The 19,441-nt window shown below is 36.1% G+C and overlaps 1 protein-coding gene across 4 annotated transcripts in view; it reads right to left on the reverse strand.

Annotated features, from left to right (window-relative positions):
* Nucleotides 1-5,556: 5,556 nt before the first annotated feature.
* The window catches only part of CENPQ (centromere protein Q), a 30,821-nt gene continuing 16,936 nt past the window's right edge, over nucleotides 5,557-19,441 (reverse strand). For 3 of the 4 annotated variants that reach the window (XM_012441605.3, XM_064360988.1, XM_064360989.1), the window contains exons 6-9: nucleotides 14,947-15,076; nucleotides 10,158-10,277; nucleotides 9,945-10,022; nucleotides 6,311-6,513 (exon numbers count right to left, since the gene is read on the reverse strand). In XM_012441605.3, the coding sequence (XP_012297028.1) occupies nucleotides 6,382-6,513; nucleotides 9,945-10,022; nucleotides 10,158-10,277; nucleotides 14,947-15,076 (460 nt within the window). In that variant the 3' untranslated portion in view covers nucleotides 6,311-6,381. Of the gene's footprint in view, nucleotides 6,514-9,944; nucleotides 10,023-10,157; nucleotides 10,278-14,946; nucleotides 15,077-19,441 lie in introns of all 4 variants that reach the window. The other variant, XM_012441606.2, reaches the window with a different exon arrangement.

Consider the following 19,441-nt stretch of genomic DNA (forward strand, 5'->3'; position numbering starts at 1 on the left):
TTTAGTCTTATGGTGTAAAAGCCAATGAATACTAATCTTGATTTAGAGATGGGAATTTTCTAGACATAAACTTGTTTATTAATCAGTGTCTCATGAACGAGAAAAGAAATGGAACCCAGGCAAATTGTGGTATAATAAGAAAATAATATAAAGGTATTCACCCCTTAGATATTTTTTATATATTCTGAAGAAAATTATTTTGCTGCCCTAAACTTCCAAGGCTGAAAGGGGTAATCTCTACAGATGATACATAAGAAAATGAGAGTAATTTTGAACATTTTAATTCCTTCAGCCTATTCTTTTAAATGAAAAGTCTTTCAGAGTTTACTCACTTCTTTCAAAAGACTGCAATTTCAACCACTATGTAAGTATTTACTTGGACATCTCAGCACTCAATACCTGAATCTTGAAATAAGATGCAACACAAATGTCTCAACATATGCAGAGGAGAGGGCTTCAGTTTGAATGTGGACACATGGGAGGATTCTGTTTACCATCTTTATGTCTCATAAAATGGTAAGTTAGGGCATTCTTTACTGGAAGACACTGAACTTTCTAATACAAAGGGAAGTGGAGTGGAGAAATTGTATTAGATGTCTATTACTAGATGTCAAAATAAGAGTTTTGGATCTTGCTGTATATACTGGTAACTTCTTTTTCAAAAGATGTTACTGAGAAAAAAGTATACCTACTCATGGCCTTAAGGAGCCTATATAAATAGTTTTCCAAATATTAACTGAGTAAAATAGATTTTTAAAAAATTAAGCAAAAGCTGTTATCTGCAAAACAGAAACTCCTTTAGATAATAAGTGCAATATCCTAGGGAAAAACTTTAAAAAGTTAGGGGTCTGGTTATTTATAAACTCTAAGATATGTAAAGGTCTCCCCAAATTTAGATTACACCCTGTTTCCAAGTGCATTTAAAGGAGAAACTTAAGCTCTTTGTTCTTTATAAAACATCAGAATTAATTGGAACTAATTTTTGCCTGAAGAAAAAATAATAAAAGGGCAAAACATATTATTTTTCCAGGAAAATATGGTTGAAGATAATTACATTTGAGATACACATATCAGGCTAAAGCAAACTTTTAACTGAGATTAAAGGAAACGGAGGAATAAAGGAGATTGCCAATGTAAGATTAATTTAAAGGAATTGTCTTCTGAAAGCTCAAGTGAACAAATCTGCAATACATATTATTGCTATACTCAGAAAATACATCAGATTGTACTTTGCTTTAATTTACTCATTAGATTCAGTAGCCCCTTCTACTTTGTAGCTTACCAGAAAACTCCTAAGAAGAGTGTCAATTATTTTTTCACTTCCTTGTTCTATCATTTACTATCTGTATGAGCTTAAGTTACTTAGCCTCCCTGTGCTGTAGTTTCTTCACCTGTAGAATGGATATAATAACGAATGTCATGAGGTTTAATTCCCATAGGGTTGTCATTAAGTATAAAAATAGAAGCTAAAAAGAAATAAATGAACAGTGGATGTCAGGGTAGCAAATGCCCTATTATGCCTATAAGCAAAAGTAAAACCATGAAAGATTATTACATAGTATTTTGAACTTTTGGAAATAATATATTTTTAAAATATAAAACCAAACCAAAGACACATCACAAACAGGAAAATAGCTACAACATAAATAAAACAAAGAAATAAAACTTTTATTAATAAAGAACTCTAAAATATCATTAACAAACAGGTTAAATACCTGTTAATAATTTATACCAAGATTAAACCTTGGTATAAATACATGTATATATGTAATGGGATTGGATTAGTACCTGGCATGTAGCAAGCACTCAATAAATGTCAGCCATTTTTATCATTTTTACTACTATCATATATCCCTGTTTTACTATTTGAAAACTTACAGTCATTTTAAGGACCCCCCTGGGGGGTAGAAATGGGGCTAAACTGGTTAAGGCACATTTATTTCTATTAGTTTAAATGAACAACTTCATTTTAAAAATGTGCTCTATTGTAGTTCTATTGAATTTAGAAAATGTCCCTCTTATATCTTTCTTTTTGTCCAGTTTTAACAACTACATCCTATCTTTGGATATGGTTGCTAAAGCAATTTCACAGACTTGATAAGAGCAGGGGCTACTTTAATAAAACAGCAAACACCTAAGCCAAGAAAAATTGGTTCTCTGGTGGCTTAGTTGTGAAGAAATACATTTAGTAACAACTTAACCAAAATGTGAATTGAAAAACAAAAATAGCTCACTTTTTGACATAATAAAGCCCAACTGAGAAATTAAAATTTCTCTCTGCTTTTACTTTCTTTCCTTTTTCTCTCTCGAACCTAAATATTTCTTAACAATGAATGAAACATGAGAGGATTTAGACTTATGTTTAGAAATTAAGCCAACCCGTATAATTCAAATACTAATTTTGACAGGTGCAACTGCATATTTTTTGTAAACAGAGAATGCCAAGAAATTCTATCCAACCAAATAAACAAAAGTAAATCCTTTAATTTTAGGTTCCAGTGCAGGTGTCTAATACTTAAACAAAGCCTGTTTGTTGAACATATGCTCAACTGGGAGTTGGGGAAAATAGAAGGGCTTATATAAAGTAAGAATTTTAAGTGACTGACATCACACTAAGGATCTGCAACGTATCTGTAAAGTCTGCCTCTCAAAACAGTTCTACCAATTTACCCTCCTTCAGCAGAAATACTTGGTGCCCATTTTTCAGTATGTTCAGCAATTTTCTTTTAGCTTTTTCCAGTCTTCGTCAATTTGATAGATGAAGACATGTTTTAATTTGCATTTAAACGGTGAAGTTAAGGTTGAACATCTTTCAAATACTTATGGATGTCTTCCTTTGAGAACTGCCCATTTTCCTATTTGTATTTAACCTGTTTGTTGATATTTTTGTTGTTGTTTGTTGATATTTTAGAGCTCTTTATTCATAAAAGCTTTATTTCTTTGTTTTATTTATGTTGTAGACATCTTCCTGTTTGTGATGTGTCTTTGGCTTGGTTTTATATTTTAAAAATATATTATTTCCAAAAGTTCAAAATATTATGTAATAATCTTTCATGGTTTTACTTTTGCTTATAGGCATAATAGGGCATTTGCTACTCTGACATCCACTGTTCATTTATTTCTTTTTAGCTTCTATTTTTATGTTTAATTTTATCTACTTGGAATGTATTTAGGCATAAAGTAGGAATATTAAACATCCTCTCACCTTCCATCATGTAGTTAGCCAGTTTTATGAAGACCATTTATTGAATAATACATATTTTTCTGCATTTCACTTGAAATGCTACCTTTATTATATGCTACATTTTAATACAATATATCCTCCATCTCAAAAGTGTATTTTTTTTTTAAGTTTCTGGCATTGGCCTTTTTCAGTCACTAGAAAAGAGATGCATCAGAGTTGGCATGGACTGTGCATGGTAGAACTTAGATGGCTGAGGGCACTACAGAGGAGGACTGTTATTTCAACTATTGGGAACATGTTTAGTTAAAGTTTAATTTTATTTGGATCTTGTCTTGGGTCTCTTTAGTGTTGCCATAAAGGAATACTTGAGGCTAGGTAATTCATGAAGAAAAGAGATTTACTTGGCTCATCGTTCTGTAGGCTGCACAAAAAGCATGGTGCCAGCTTCTGCTTCTGTCCAGGGACTCAGGCTGCTTCTACTCATGGTGGAATGTGAAAGGGAGCTTGCATTTGCAGATCATGTGGTGAGAGAGGAAACAGGAAAGAGGAGGAGGTGCTAGACTTTTTAACAAGCAGTTCTTATGGGAACCACGAGAAACTATTTATTCCTGGGAGAATGTCACCAAGCCATTCATGGGGGATCTGTCTCCAAATTTCTCCCATCTGGCCCCGCCTCCAATATTAGGGGTCAAATTTCAACATAAGATTTGGTGGGATGAAAAAAAAATCTCATGTCTTTCTCCCATTGCAAAATACAATTATTCCATCCCCCAAAGTCTTAACTTGTTCCAGCATCAACTCAAAAGTCTAAAGTCTCATTTGAGACTCAAAGCAAGATCCTTACAACCGTGACCCTGTAAAATCAAAAACAATTTACTTCTAAGACACAATGGTGGTGCAGACATTCCCATTCCAAATGGGAAAAATAGGCCAAAAGAAAGGGGTAATAGGCCCCAAGAGCTCTAAAATATCATTAACAAACAGGTTAAATACAAATAGGAAAATGGGCAATTATCACAGGAAGACATCCATTAAGTATTTGAAAGATGTTCAACCTTAACTTCACCATTTAAATGCAAATCAAAACATGTTTTCATCTCTCAAATTGACCCATGTGAATCCCAAACCTAGCAGGACAGATATTAAATATTAAAGCTCCAAAATAATCTCCTTTGATTCCATGTCCCACATCCTAAGAACACTGGTTCAAGAGGTGGGTTCCAGAGACTCAGGCATCCCCATCTCCATGACTTTGCGGGGTGCAGCCCATGTAGCTGCTCTTGTGCGTTGGCATCCAATACCTGCAGCTCTTCCAGGCTGAGATTGCAAGCTGTTGGTGGTTCTACCATTCTGAGGTCGGAGAGTGGTAGCCCTGCTCCATCTCCTCCACTAGGTACTTCTCTAGTAGAGGCTTTCAGCCCCTGTGGCAGTCCTCTGTCTGGGTAGCCAGACTTTCTAATACATCCTCTCAAATGTAGGTGAAAGCTGCCAAATCTCCACCACTTTTGCATTCAGCATGCTTGCAGACTTAACACCACATGGAAGCCCGCAAAGCTTACTGGGTCCACCTTCCAGAGCAGCTGGTGCCAGTGAGGTATGGGGAGCAGTATCACCCACCCTGTCAAAAAACCATTCTTTTATTCTAAGCTTCTTGATCTATGATAGGAGGTGGTGGCATCAAAGATTTCTGAAATGGGTTTGAGACGTATTTACCATAGTCTTGTTAGCACCTGGCCCCTTTTAGTCAAGCTAACCTCTTTAGAAAACTATTGCTCCTGCTTTGCCATACTCTTAGATTCCTCTTCTAAAAACACCCTTCTTTCCTACTCTAACACAAGGCAAGGCTGTACATTTTCCAATTTTCCTCTGGTCTCTAAGCAGTTAGAAGTAACCATGCAGCAGCCTGAGCACTTCGATGGTTAGCAATTTCTTTTCCCAGATACCCTAGGCCATCTCTGAAATTAGGCCTTCCATAAAGCCCTAGAGCATGGACACAATGCGGACATTCTTTGCTATGGTGTAACAAGTGTGACCTTTGCTTCAGTTACTAATAAGTTCATCATTTCCATCTAAGGCTTCCTCAGTATGACCTTTGCTGTCTCTTTTTCTATAAGCATTTCGATCCACAACTACTTAACCAATCTCTAAGAGGTTCCAAACTTTCCCTTGTCTTCCTGTCTTCTCCTGAGCCCTCCAAACTCTTCCAACCTCTGCCTATTACCTAGCTCAAAAGCTACTCCCACCATTTTCAGGCATCTTTAGAGCAATGCCTCACTCCTGAATACCAATTTTCTTAGTATGTTTAGTGTTGCTGTAAAGGAATATCTGAGGCTGGTAATTTATTACCGATATTATAGGTCAGGAAAAAAAAATAATTGCAGTCATTTTATTTTACAGATTAAAAACAAGAAACAAAAAACACCCATGACAGTATACTACAGTTTCTTAGAAATAATTTTTGATGATTTATTCACATATGTAAGCTTATTATCATAAGAAAAGGTTTATAAATAAGTTTTTTGGGTTTTTTGTTTGTTTTAATGAAATAAATGTGCTAAGCTTCCTTTTAAATAATTTTGAAAGTATGTTTTGATGATAACAGAAAATATTCAACACCAATTCACTAACCAACCAAAGAAGTAAAATTTTTATATTACCCCCGGAGTTAAATATACCAGGCATATTTTAACTACTCTACAAAAAGACTAGGGAGTTAGGTAAAAGAATAAAGGCATTTGAGGATTTTTCAAGTTCCAGATGACCAGACAGAAATTGTAAGCCATTGGCTACAAATAAATGATAGCAAACACTTAGGTTTTTACACACTAGGCACTACAGGTAAACACTTACACATCACAGCTCCTGAAAAGAGCTGTTAACCAATAAATGAACTTCATTCAGGTATTATAAACTATTAGATCATCAAGGCAATTCCTATTTTATGGTTCTAGGCAAATAACTGTAGATACAGCAATATAAATGTTGGCTTCCTAGAATTGGCAAGTGCTAAAAACAGGTTTCAGAATTACATTAGATGCTAATGATACACCTACCAAGATTAATTTTAAAGTGTATATCAGAAGATTATAAATCCTGCAAAAGACTTAGCCTCTGTACATATACTTATAGGTTAACAGTTTTACAAATTCCTGAACATTAAATTAATATGGAGCAATCTAAAAAAAAAAAAAAACCCTTTAAGAGGCATCCAGTTTCTTATAGGCTTCTTCAATGAATGTTAACATGCACTTCATCTGTGATGAATTATGAAGAATATCCAAGTCCTTTAGAAGAGCATTCTGGTTTGGAATTAGTGCCAAAATCTCTTTCTGTGGGAAAAATAGTATTAAATAGTCTTTAACATTTTAGTATGAAAAATCTCAAATGTATGTCAGAGAGAACAGTATAATAAATAAATCTTAAGTAGCCATCACCCAACTTCAATAATTGTCAACTAATGGCTATTTTTTCAAATCTCTCTCTTCCTCTCCCCATCCTGCTCCTCTTACCACTGGTGGATGATAAGAATATATATATATATTTTTTGAGATGGAGATTCATTCTTGTTGCCCAGGCTGGAGTGCAATGGCATGTTCTCAGCTCACCGCAACCTCTGCCTCCCAGATTCAAGCAATTCTCCTGCCTCAGCCTCCCAAATAGCTGGGATTACAGGCATGCGCCACCATGACCAGCTGATTTTGTGTTTTCAGTAGAGACGGGTTTCTCCATGTTGGTCAGGCTGGTCTCCAACTCCTGACCTCAGATGATCCACCTGCCTCAGCCTCCCAAAGTGCTGGGATTACAGGCATGAGGAAAAATTTTAAATTGCTTTTTGAGAAAACATGAAGAATTTCCAATGCTACAAACATTTATACTACAGTATCTACTGGAGTCCTCTGAAGAAAGATAAATTACCAGTTTAGAATTTACTACAAATAAGACAGTACTATTTTGTAAGGAGTTATATGCCATTGTTAGATGCATAAAAAAACCAAACTGTCAATATTTATGTCTAGAAATGTATCCTACAATTATGACTACACACATCAGTAAGGACATATGTACAAGGGTGTACCCTCTCTTATCTGTAATAAAAAAATATGTATTTCCACTAGTAATTTACAAATTATATTATGACATCCATGCAACAGAATGTTACACAGCTATCAACAAAAATGTGAGATCTATGTGACTGACAAGATGTTCAAACTATATAGGCAAATGAGAAAAGTAACTTGCCAAACAGTTTATATCAGGTTTCATTTGTTTAAAGAAAGAAATAGGACATAATGCTTATATATATATGTAATGTATAACTGGTCTATGATATATAGGGATGTCTCATTTTACTGTGCTTTCCAGATACTGTGTTTTTTACAAACTGAAGGTTTTGGCAACTCTGTGCGAAGTAGGTCTACCAGCAGCGTTTTTCCAACAGCACATGCTCACTTTGTGTCTCTACATCACATTTTGGTAATTCTTGTAACATTTCAAACTTTAAAAATTATTACGGTATCTGTTATGGTGATCTATGCCCAGTGCTCTTTGATGGAACTACTGTAATTGTTCTAGGGTGCCACAACTGCAACCATATCCAATAGTGAACTGAATTGTTAATTGCTGTGTGTTCTGACTGCTCCACCAACCAGCCATTTCCCAGTTTCTCTCCTTCTTTTTGGGCCTCCCTATTCCCTGCGATACGATAATATTGAAATTAGGCCAGTTAATAATGCTACAATGGCCTCCAAGTGTTCAGGTGAAAAGAAGAATCATGTCTCTTCCTTTAAATCAAAAGCTAGAAATTACTAAGTTTAGAGAGGAAGGCATATCAAAAGCCAAGTAAACCAAAAGCTAGGCCTCTTGTGCCAAATAACCAAGTTGTGAATGCAAAGGAAAAGTTCTTGAAGGAAATTTAAAGTGCTACTTCAGTGAATACATGAATGAAGAGAAAGCAAAACAACCTTATTGTTGCTATGGGAAAGTCTGAGTGGTCTGGATGGAAGATCAAACCAGCCACAACATTTCCCTTAAACCAAATCCTAATCCACAGCAAGGGCCTAACTCTTTTCAAGTCTGTGAAGGCTGACAGAGATGAGGAAGTTGCAGAAGAAAAACCTGAAGCTAGCAGAAGTTAGTTTGTAAGGTTTAAGGAAAGAAGCTGTGTTTATAACATAAAAAGTGCAAGGTGAAGCAGCAAGTGCTGATAGAAAAGCTACAGCTACTCACCCAGAAGACCTAGCTAGCTAAGATCACTAATGAAGCCGGCTATAGTAAACAACATATTTTCAACGTAAACAAAATAGCATTCTATTGGAAGAAGATGCCATCTCTAGGACTTTTGTAGTTGGAGAGGAGAAGGCAATGTCTGGCTTCAAAGCTTTAAAGGACAAGCTTTTGTTAGGCTCTTGTTAGGGGCTAATGCAGCTGGTGACTTGAAGTTGAAGCCAATGCTCAATGACCATTCTGAAAATCCCAGGGTCCTTAATTCTACTAAATCTGCATTGTCTCTGCTCTGTACGTCGAACAAGAAAGCCTGGATGACAGCACATCTGTTAAAAGCATGGCTTACTGAATATTTTAAGTCCCCTGTTAAGACCTACTGCTCAGAAAAGATTCCTTTGAAAATATTACTGTTCCTTGAAAATGTTCCCAGTTATCCAAGAGCTCTGATGAAGATGCACAAGGAGATTAATGTTTTCATATTTGCTAACACAACATCTATTCTGCAGCTTATGGATCAAAGAGTCGTTTCAACTTTCAAGTCTTATTATTTAAGAAAGAAATTTTGTAAGGTTATAGCTGCCCTAGATAGTGATTTATTTGATGGATCTGGGCAAAATAAATTGTAAACATCTTGAAAGAAATTTATAATGCTAGACGTCAATAAGACCATTCATGATTCATAAGAGGAGTCAAAATACCAATAACAGGAGTTTAGAAAAAACTGATTCAATTTTTAATCTCCTCATGGATAACTTTGAGGGGTCAAGACTTCAGTGGAGGAAGTGACTGATGTTGTGGTAGAAATAGCAAGAGAACTAGAATTAGAGGTGAAGCCTGAAGATGGGACTGAATTGCTGCAATCTCATGATAAAACTTGAATGGATGAGGAGATGCTTCTAATGGATGAGCAAAGAAAGTGGTTTCTTGAGATGGAATCTATTCCTGATGAAGACGTTGTGAACATAGTTGAAATAACAATGAAGGATACAGAATATGACAGAAACTTAGCTGATAAAGCCATGACAAGGTTTGAGAAAAGTGACTCCAATTTTGAAGTAAGTTCTACCGTGGGTAAAATGCTATGAAACAGCATCGCATGCTGCAGAGAAATCATTCATGAAAGGAAGAATCAACTGATGTGGCAAATTTCATTTTCTTATTTTAAGAAATTGCCACAGGCTTCTCAATCTTCAGTAATCACCATGCCGATCAGTCAGCAGCCAGCAACTTCGAGACAAGACCCTCCACCAGCTAAAAGATTACGACATGCTGAAGGTGCAGATGGTCATCAACATTTTTTTTAGCAATAAAACATTTTTAAAATTAAGGTATGCCTTTTTTTTTTAAAAGAAATAATGCTTTTTCACACTTACTAGATTACAGTATATTGTAAACACAACTTTTATATGCAGTGGAAATTCTAAATATTTGTGTGACTTGCGTTATTGCAGTTATTTGCTTTTTTGCTGTGATCTGGATCCAAACTTGCAAAATCTCTAAAGTATACCTGTAATCCATATGGTAAATAGATACTTACCTGAAGTGTGGGTGCTTTGAGAGTTTTCTGAGAAAGTTCTGGAAGAGAGAGGACTCCACTATTATTTATTTGATGCATCTAAAGTAGAAGAAAGCCACAGATTATTTCAAAAAGCTGATTTCGCTCAGCATAGTATACTCAAAAGTTGTCTTGGCAGAACGTAACCACTAAAAATTATATCTAAATTCCCACAATACATTTTAAAATAATTACCTGTTTTACCTTCTCCTCTTCTTCTTCCACCTCACTTGCCAGAATTTCAATTTTGTTCTTTAGCCTCTGAATATTCCCAGTCATTAACTCTGTAGTCTCTACCATTTTATCTATTTCTTCCTGAGTCAGAAAGAGGAAATAAACATTTTAAGTTAAACACATTATAATATTAAATCCTAACAGATATTGTTATACATACACATTTTTAAAAATACCTTATATGTTAAAACATTTTTAGAAGCAACTGGTGAATTTACTTTTGTTTCTTTCGAAAAACAGACTTCTTGGAAAGTTGGTTTGTCAAGGTATTAATGAATTATAAGGAAATCTAATTTCCCTGGACTAAGGAGATGTACATGAACACTTCCTCAAAACTTACCAATTCTGCTAGTGTCAGAGACACTGGAAGATCCAAGTATAAATCTAGCAGAGCTCAGAACTGATGACAGCAAATACAGCAACCTTCCCTAAGCAGAATAAAACTTCATGTAATGGAGAATTCTGAATTGTTTTCATTTATTTAGGAACATTTGAGAGTCTGCTATTTTAATTTTCAAAAGGAAGTAATGTTGGGCATTAGAGCAGGGAAAATAATAAAAAATTTATAGGGGAAAATGCAAAGAAAATGAGAAATGAATAAAACAAGTATGGGAACAGCATATCAAGGATGTGTTGTTTGCAGGCCAAGTATAAAATTAAAATTAGCAAGCTTCCAGGCTTCTAAAGCGTACTAAGTACGGCACTGCTTTCAAATATAGTCCTAGCAACAGTCAATGATAACATTGCCTGTTGGCTTTGGGGAACAAGTAAATAAGCCACACAGAAAATATACAGAAGTAACTCTGAAATCTTGTTCAGCAATAAGATTGATACTACATCTATGTCGTTCTCCAAATACTGGATGCAGAACTGTTGCTGGCAACTAGAGTAGTCTTCCTCAAGAAATATATTTTGGCTTCTAAATGACCTTTTTTTAAAAAAAATAAATAAATAAAAGCATAACTGCAGGGGTCAGCAATTGCCCATGGGATATTTTTGTACAGTTCAAGAACTGAGTTGTTTTTACATTTTTAAAAGATTGGTCAAAACCTCAACAAAACAAAAGTATATGCAGCAAAATAGTCAACCATATGTGGTCCAAAAAGGCTAAAATGTTTATTGTCTGGCCCCTTCCTAGGAATGTGTTGATCCTTGAATGCCTAAGATTTTGGGACTGTGAGCTCTATTCACTTGAATCTAAACGCCATGGAGGAAGAGACTTTTTAAATTTTTTATTATAGTAAATTTCAAACATATATAGTAAGAGAGAATGTTCTCATGAACATCCATATACATATCAACCAGTTTTAATTATCAACTCATAGCCATAATTTCTCTCTGAGATGAGTTTTACTCCTGTTGCCCAGGATGGAGTGCAATGGCACGATCTTGGCTCATTGCAACCTCTGCCTCCTGTGTTTAAGTGATTCTCCTGCTTCAGCCTCCCCAGTAGCTGGGACTACAGGCGCCTGCCACCACACCCAGCTAATTTTATTATTAGTAGTAGTAGTAGCAGAGACATGGTTTCATCATGTTGGCCAACCTGGTCTTGAACTCCTGACCTCTGGTTATCCATCTGCCTCGGCCTTCCACAGTGCTGGGATTACAGGTGTGAGCCATGGTGCCTGGCCTGTGGCCATCTTGTTATGCCTTTAACTCCATCCACTTCTGCTTCCCTTGCACTATTTCAAATCCTAGATATCCTTTTATCTATAAATATTTCAGCATATAGCTCTAATGGATTTAAAGACATATAAGATGGCAATATCATTACTATACTTTTAAAAATCCCAATAAATTTTTTAATATCAAACATATGGTTAGTGTTCACATTTTCAATTTTCTTATAAATTGGAGTTTTCTTTTTACATTTTGTTTTAATCAGGTTCCAAACTGTCAGGTTGATATGTCTAAGTCTCTTTTTGTCTGTAGGAGGCTTCCATTTCAATTTTTTTGGTTCCTTGTAATTTATTTGTGGAGATTAGATAGTTTGCTCTGGGGAATTTCCTATGGGCTAAATTTTGTGAACTGCATTCCCTGTTGAATGAAGTTTAACCTGTTCCTCAGCCCTGTATTTTCTGTGAATTGGTTGTTGGACTTAACAGAGTGCTGTCCAATATAAATATAAAGCAAACCACATATGTGAGTTTCCTGTGGCTGCTGTACCACCTACTTGGCTTAAAACAACAGAAACTCATTCTGTCATGGTTCTGGAGGACAGAAGTTCAAAATCGAGATTGTTGGCAGGGCCACAATCCCTCTGAAGACAAGAGAGGGGAATGCTTTCTTACCTTTTTTAGCTTTTTGTAGCTGTCAGCATTCCTTGCAGCTGCATTGCTCTAGTTTCTGCCTTTGCCTTCCTATGGCTTTTTCTTTGTCTTTGTGCCTTCTCTTGTCATTTATAAGAACACTTGTCATTGGATTTAGGACCTACCCATGACAATCCAGGATGATTTCATCTTGAGATTCTTAATTTATCTGACAAGACCCTTTTCCTAGATTCAACCCACTACAAAGGGAATGTGTAACAGCACTGAATGAGTAAAAGGGTTAAATATAGCAAGGATTAAAATTTCTCATTATAAAATTTATTTTATTCTATCCCTTTGGTTATCTTTGGGTATTACTAACATATTCATACTGTATCTTCTTTAAGGATTTTTTTTCTCAATTCCTTTTACAAATGTTTTTATGATTCTCAACATTTTCTGCTTATGTTGTCTTCTATTTACCATAAGCATTATCTGTTGTGTTTATTTGCTTTAGTGCTTATTCTAACTTAGTAGTTTCCTTGCAGAAACTACTACCACCTTGTACTTACTAAATTGCAACTAAATCTACATACCTGAAAGTTTTTCTTTTATGTCTCATTCATTCCTGAATTCTGTACTTTCATTTATCAGTATTTCTAATTCTGATTTATAATGTTTCCCCTATATTTTCTATCATTTTTTCTGAATTTATTTCAGGTCACTTGGGAAATCAGGTTAATGTTCAGCTGTTCTAGGTGCATGTCTTTTTGGCATGCCTTTGGTGTATGCAGGAATGTTATTTTTGGTCTTTGTTGTCATATTTTCTTATGCTAACTCTTATTCTGAAATCCTATGGCTCCATTTTTATGATAAGATCAGGGAGTCTAAAAAATTATGCTTCAGCGGCTCTAATGCCATCTTCCCAGAATCTCCAAGATGCTGTTCAACATTGTTGTTTCCCCAGCACCATTACTGAGTGAGAGCACAATGAAAATGTTAAATAAATAAAATTTCTTTTACTATTACAGGTTTTGGAAAATCATCACCAGCAATAACTCTAGGCTGCAGTGAGAAAAAGCAATGGCTCTGAGGCACAGAGGAGAAAACTAACGGTTACAGATAGAGTTTACAAACTGCTAGTCCAAAGATCCTCCTATTCCAATGAAGAACTCTCCTGCTCCAAATGCCAGTGGTGCTTCTTCTGAGTGACTAACAAGTACACCATAGACTGTAATTATGCTTATGTCCTATGGAGGTCAAATTTCAGCTGGAGAACAGAAATGCTTCCCAGTATCATAAAAATCACACTACCATTTATGACTTCAGAACACTCTTAACTGATGTGCATAAATAGTAAATGTTAAAATTCTCCATTATCATGCTTTCAAACCTTATAAAACAACCTAAATAAAGGCCATCTAAGTGTTTAGGTGATGAAGCTAATGCCAATATTGAAAACATGCCCTAAAAAAGTAGGAACTTTGGGATGGAAATAAAATATCACGCTTTGAATAAAGTGAGTCAGCCACCAAAAAATACCACCCTATTAATTAAAAATACATATAGATTTACGCTCAGAAAACTGTTCCTTCAACTTTATTCTCAATTTTATGGAAAAATGGGAATGAATGAATTGTTACTTTTGAATTATGACAAATTATTGGGAATATCTTCCTTGCAGAAACTACTACCACCTTGTACTTACTAAATTGCAACTAAAATTTATGCACCACATCTACAAACTTCAAAATGTCTAAGGGATATGTGGGGTCTGATGTGTTTTAGTTTTTATAATTATCTAATAAGCTCCTTAAGGTTACTGTTTCCTAGTTGCTCAGATATCCATTAATTAAAAGCTTGAAGTTAATCATGATAGATAAGGTTATCTCCCACAGAATGCCATACAGCACAGTGATCAAGAATCGTGCATCAACGTCAGAATGACAAAGTTAGCACCTCAACTTTAAGCAATTTGTCTAAGGTTCAGTTAGAAATGCAGTATGTCTTTTTATCATGTTTGTAAAATGAGAATAATTGAGGTCATACTCTAAATTATGATTTATTGTGACGATTAAGGGATATAACTATAAAGTGCTTAGAACAGTGTCTGGAGTATAGGAAGTCATCAGTGCATATTAACTATAATGATAATTGTGTTTTCTTGCCATATACAGGTTAGAAAAACTTAGATGTTTTAAAATTTCATAGTATTTAGTAATAAGTTCCTACAAATTGATAATTAAAAATACTGAGATAGTTCAGTTAAAGTCTGATAAAAAAAAAATAGGACTGCTACTTACCCACAAATATATTAGAAATACTTCAGCTTTGGAGGTGCCAAATTCAGACAAATTTTTGCTTTAATGAAAAAAAAATTTAATGAAAAAACTGGTTTGAGATCTAGTAGTTATTACTGGAAGAACATCATGATAACAAAAAACTTTGGTCTTTTCTCCTTTCTCTCTCTCAATTATGGATTCCCTATTCAAATTTCATACCTGCAGTAATGCCAGACTTTCTTCATTAGCTTTGTTTCGTGCCTTTTCCACATTCAGTAGACTTGACACATTAGCTAAATCTTCTATCTTTTTGGGAGGAACTTTCAGAGTTTCACACAGTTGTAGCAATCTTAAAATAAAATAAAAACATAATTATTTTGTTTATTTTTGAGTATTATTATCATTTTAAAACAGTCTTCATTTTTTCTTGTCCTCATATTCTTAAGGGTACAATATTCTTTTATTGCCACTGGGTAACTGTGCCAGTAAGTCTCCCCCTCAAAAAGCCCTGACAAATCATTTAGCCTTTCAATTTATTAAGATTTACCGCAGGCCGGGCGCGGTGGCTCAGGCCTGTAATCCCAGCACTTTGGGAGGCCGAGGCAGGCGGATCATAAAGTCAAGAAATTGAGACCATCCCGGCCAACATGGTGAAATCCCGTCTCTACTAAAAATACAGAAAAAAATTAGCTGGGCATGGTGGCGCATGCCTGTAGTCCCAGCTACTCGGGAGGCTGAGGCAGGAGAATTGCTTGAACCTGGGAGGCGGAGGTTGCAGGGAGCCAAGGTCGCGCCACTGCACTCCAGCCTGATGCCTGGTGATGGAGTGAAACTCTGTTTCAAAAAAACAAAAAAACAAACAAACAACCATTTACTACAAATGAAGGGACACTGAGGCTACTTTACTAAAAGAAAATTTTCTATTTTACACATTTGACAATTTATATACATTTTAAAACCAAAATTTCCTTGTATCATCCAGATGTTTTCTAAACTATTACAGGACATGAGTCTATTATTTATTGTGAATTGTTGGTTAAGGGACAGAACACTAGTCTAGAAGTCTTAACTATGACCCTGGACTCCAAATCTCAATTATTTTAGAGAATGTGATCAAAAATAGAGAAGATTTACATGAGTTATTCTAAATGATTTCAAAGAAAACTGAGTTCTATAGCGTTTAAGGCAAATAAAACACTAAGATTAAAGTGCATTGCTCAAAAGTACTATAAACATGAATATTTATTTATTTATTTTTTTATTGCATTTTAGGTTTTGGGGTACATGTGAAAAACATGCAAGGTTGTTGCATAGGTGCATACGTGGCAGTGTGATTTGCTGCCTCCCTCCCCTTCACCTATATCTGGCATTTCTCCCCATGCTATCCCTCCCCAACTCCCCACCCCCCCCCCCGCTGTCCCCCCCAACAGACCCCCGTGTATAGTGCTCCCCTCCCTGTGTCCATGTGTTCTCCTTGTTCAACACCCGCCTGAGTGAGAACATGTGGTGTTTGATTTTGTGTTCTTGTGTCAGTTTGCTGAGAATGATGGTTTCCAGGTTCATCCATGTCCCTACAAAGGACGTGAACTCCTCGTTTTTAATGGCTGCATAATATTCCATGGTGTATATGTGCCACATTTTTCCTGTCCAGTCTATCGTTGATGGGCATTTGGGTTGGTTCCAGGTCTTTGCTATAGTAAAGTGTGCTGCAATGAACATTCGTGTGCATGTGTCCTTATAGCAGAACGATTTACAATCCTTTGGATATATACCCAGTAATGGGATTGCTGGGTCAAATGGAATTTCTATTTCTAGGTCCTTGAGGAATCACCACACTGTTTTCTACAGTGGTTGAACTAATTTACACTCCCACCAACAGTGTAAGAGTGTTCCTATTTCTCCACATCCTCTCCAGCATTTGTTTTCTCCAGATTTTTTAATGATCGCCATTCTAACTGGCGTGAGATGGTATCTCAATGTAGTTTTGATTTGCATTTCTCTAATGACCAGTGATGATGAGCATTTTTTCATATGTTTGTTGGCCTCATGTATGTCTTCTTTTGTAAAATATCTGTTCATATCCTTCGCCCATTTTTGAATGGGGTTGTTTTTTTCTTGTAAATCTTTTTTAGCTCATTGTAAATTCTGGAGATCAGCCCTTTGTCAGACGGGTAGGCTGCAAAAATTTTTTCCCATTCTGTTGGTTGCCGATTCACTCTATTGACTGTTTCTTTTGCCGTGCAGAAGCTGTGGAGTTTGATTAGGTCCCCTTTGTCTATTTTGGCTTTTGTTGCCAATGCTTTTGGTGTTTTGGTCATAAAGTCCTTGCCTACGCCTATGTCCTGAATGGTTTTGCCTAGGTTTCCTTCTAGTGTTTTTATGGTGTTAGGTCTTATGTTTAAGTCTTTAATCCATCTGGAGTCAATTTTAGTGTAAGATGTCAGGGAGGGGTCGAGTTTCTGCTTTCTGCATATGGCTAGCCAGTTTTCCCAACACCACTTATTGAACAGGGAATCCTTTCCCCATTGCTTGTTTTTTTCAGGTTTGTCAAAGATCGGGTGGTTGTAGATATGTTGTGTCACCTCCGACGCCTCTGTTCTGTTCCATTGGTCTATATCTGTTTTGGTACCAGTACCATGCTGTTTTGATTACTGTAGCCTTGTAGTGGAGTTTGATGTCCAGTAGTGTGATGCCTCCCGCTTTGTTCTTTTTGCTTAGAATTGATTTGGCTATGCGGGCTCTCTTTTGGTTCCATATGAAGTTTAAGGTGTTTTTTTCCAGTTCTGTGAGGAAGGTCATTGGTAGCTTGATGGGGACAGCGTTGAATCTGTAAATTACTTTGGGCAGTATGGCCATTTTCACGATATTAATTCTTCCTAACCATGAACATGGAATGTTTCTCCATCTGTTTGTGTCCTCTCTTATTTCGTTGAGCAGTGATTTGTAGTTCTCCTTGATGAGGTCCTTTATGTTCCTTGTTAGTTGTATTCCTAGGTATTTTATTCTCTTTGTAGCAATTGTGAATGGCAGTTCGTTCTTGATTTGGCTCTCTTTAAGTCTGTTATTGGTGTATAGGAATGCTTGTGATTTTTGCACATAGATTTTGTATCCTGAGACTTTGCTGAAGTTGCTTATCAGTTTCAGGAGATTTTGGGCTGAGGTGATAGGGTCTTCTAGATATACAATCATGTCGTCTGCAAATAGAGACAATTTGACTTCCTCCTTTCCTAATTGAATACCCTTTATTTCTTTTTCTTGCCTGATTGCTCTGGCTAGAACTTCCAGTACTATATTGAATAGGAGTGGTGAGAGAGGGCATCCTTGTCTAGTGCCAGATTTCAAAGGGAATGCTTCCAGTTTTCGCCCATTCAGTATGATATTGGCTGTCGGTTTGTCATAAATAGCTTTTATTATTTTGAGATACGTTCCGTCGATACCTAGTTTATTGAGAGTTTTCAGCATAAAAGGCTGTTGAATTTAGTCGAAGGCCTTCTCTGCATCAGTTGAGATAATCATGTGGTTTTTGTTTTTGGTTCTGTTTATGTGGTGAATTACATTTATAGACTTGCGTATATTGAACCAGCCTTGCATCCCCGGGATGAATCCTACTTGATCATGGTGGATAAGCTTTTTGATGTGCTATTGTAATCGGCTTGCCAGTATTTTATTGAAGATTTTTGCATCTATGTTCATCATCGATATTGGCCTGTAGTTTTGTTTTTTTGTTGAGTCCCTGCCGGGTTTTGGTATTAGGATGATGTTGGTCTCATAAAATGATTTGGGAAGGATTCCCTCTTTTTGGATTATTTGGAATAGTTTCAGTAGGAATGGTACCAGTTCCTCTTTGTATGTCTGGTAGAATTCGGCTGTGAAACCATCTGGACCTGGGCTTTTTTTGGGTGGCAGGCTCTTAATTGCTGCCTCGACTTCAGACCTTGTTATTGGTCTATTCAGGGTTTCGACTTCTTCCTGGTTTAGGCATGGGAGGAGGCTACTGTCCAGGAATTTATCCATTTCTTCCAGGTTTTCTAATTTATGTGCATAGAGTTGTTTGTAATAATCTCTGATGATGGTTTGAATTTCTCTGGCATCTGTGGTGATATCCCCTTTATCATTTTTTATTGCATCTATTTGGTTATTCTCTCTTTTCTTTTTTATTAGTCTGGCTAGTGGTCTGTCTATTTTGTTGATCTTTTCAAAAAACCAGCTCCTGGATTTATTGATTTTTTGTAGGGTTTTTCGTGTCTCTATCTCCTTCAATTCTGCTTTGATCTTAGTTATTTCTCATCTTCTGCTAGGTTTTGAGTTTTTTTGATCTTGCTCCTCTAGCTCTTTCAATTTTGACGATAGGGTGTCAATTTTAGATCTCTCCTTTCTTCTCATGTGGGCACTTATTGCTATATATTTTCCTCTAGAGACTGCTTTAAATGTGTCCCAGAGATTCTGGTATGTGGTGTCTTCATTCTCGTTGGTTTCAAAGAACATCTTTATTTCTGCCTTCATTTCAGTGTTTATCCAGTCAACATTCAGGAGAAAGTTGTTCAATTTCCATGAGGCTGTGCGGTTCTGGGTTGGCTTCTGAATTCTGAGTTCTAACTTGATTGCACTGTGGTCTGAGAGACTGTTTGTTATGGTTTCCGTTCTTTTGCATTTGCTGAGGAGTGATTTACTTCCAATTATGTGGTCAATTTTAGAGTAGGTGTGATGTGGGGCT

This window comes from Aotus nancymaae, unplaced genomic scaffold, assembly GCF_030222135.1.
Source record: "Aotus nancymaae isolate 86718 unplaced genomic scaffold, 86718_ANA_hifiasm-v0.15.2.pri h1tg000040l, whole genome shotgun sequence".
Taxonomy (NCBI): domain Eukaryota; kingdom Metazoa; phylum Chordata; class Mammalia; order Primates; family Aotidae; genus Aotus; species Aotus nancymaae.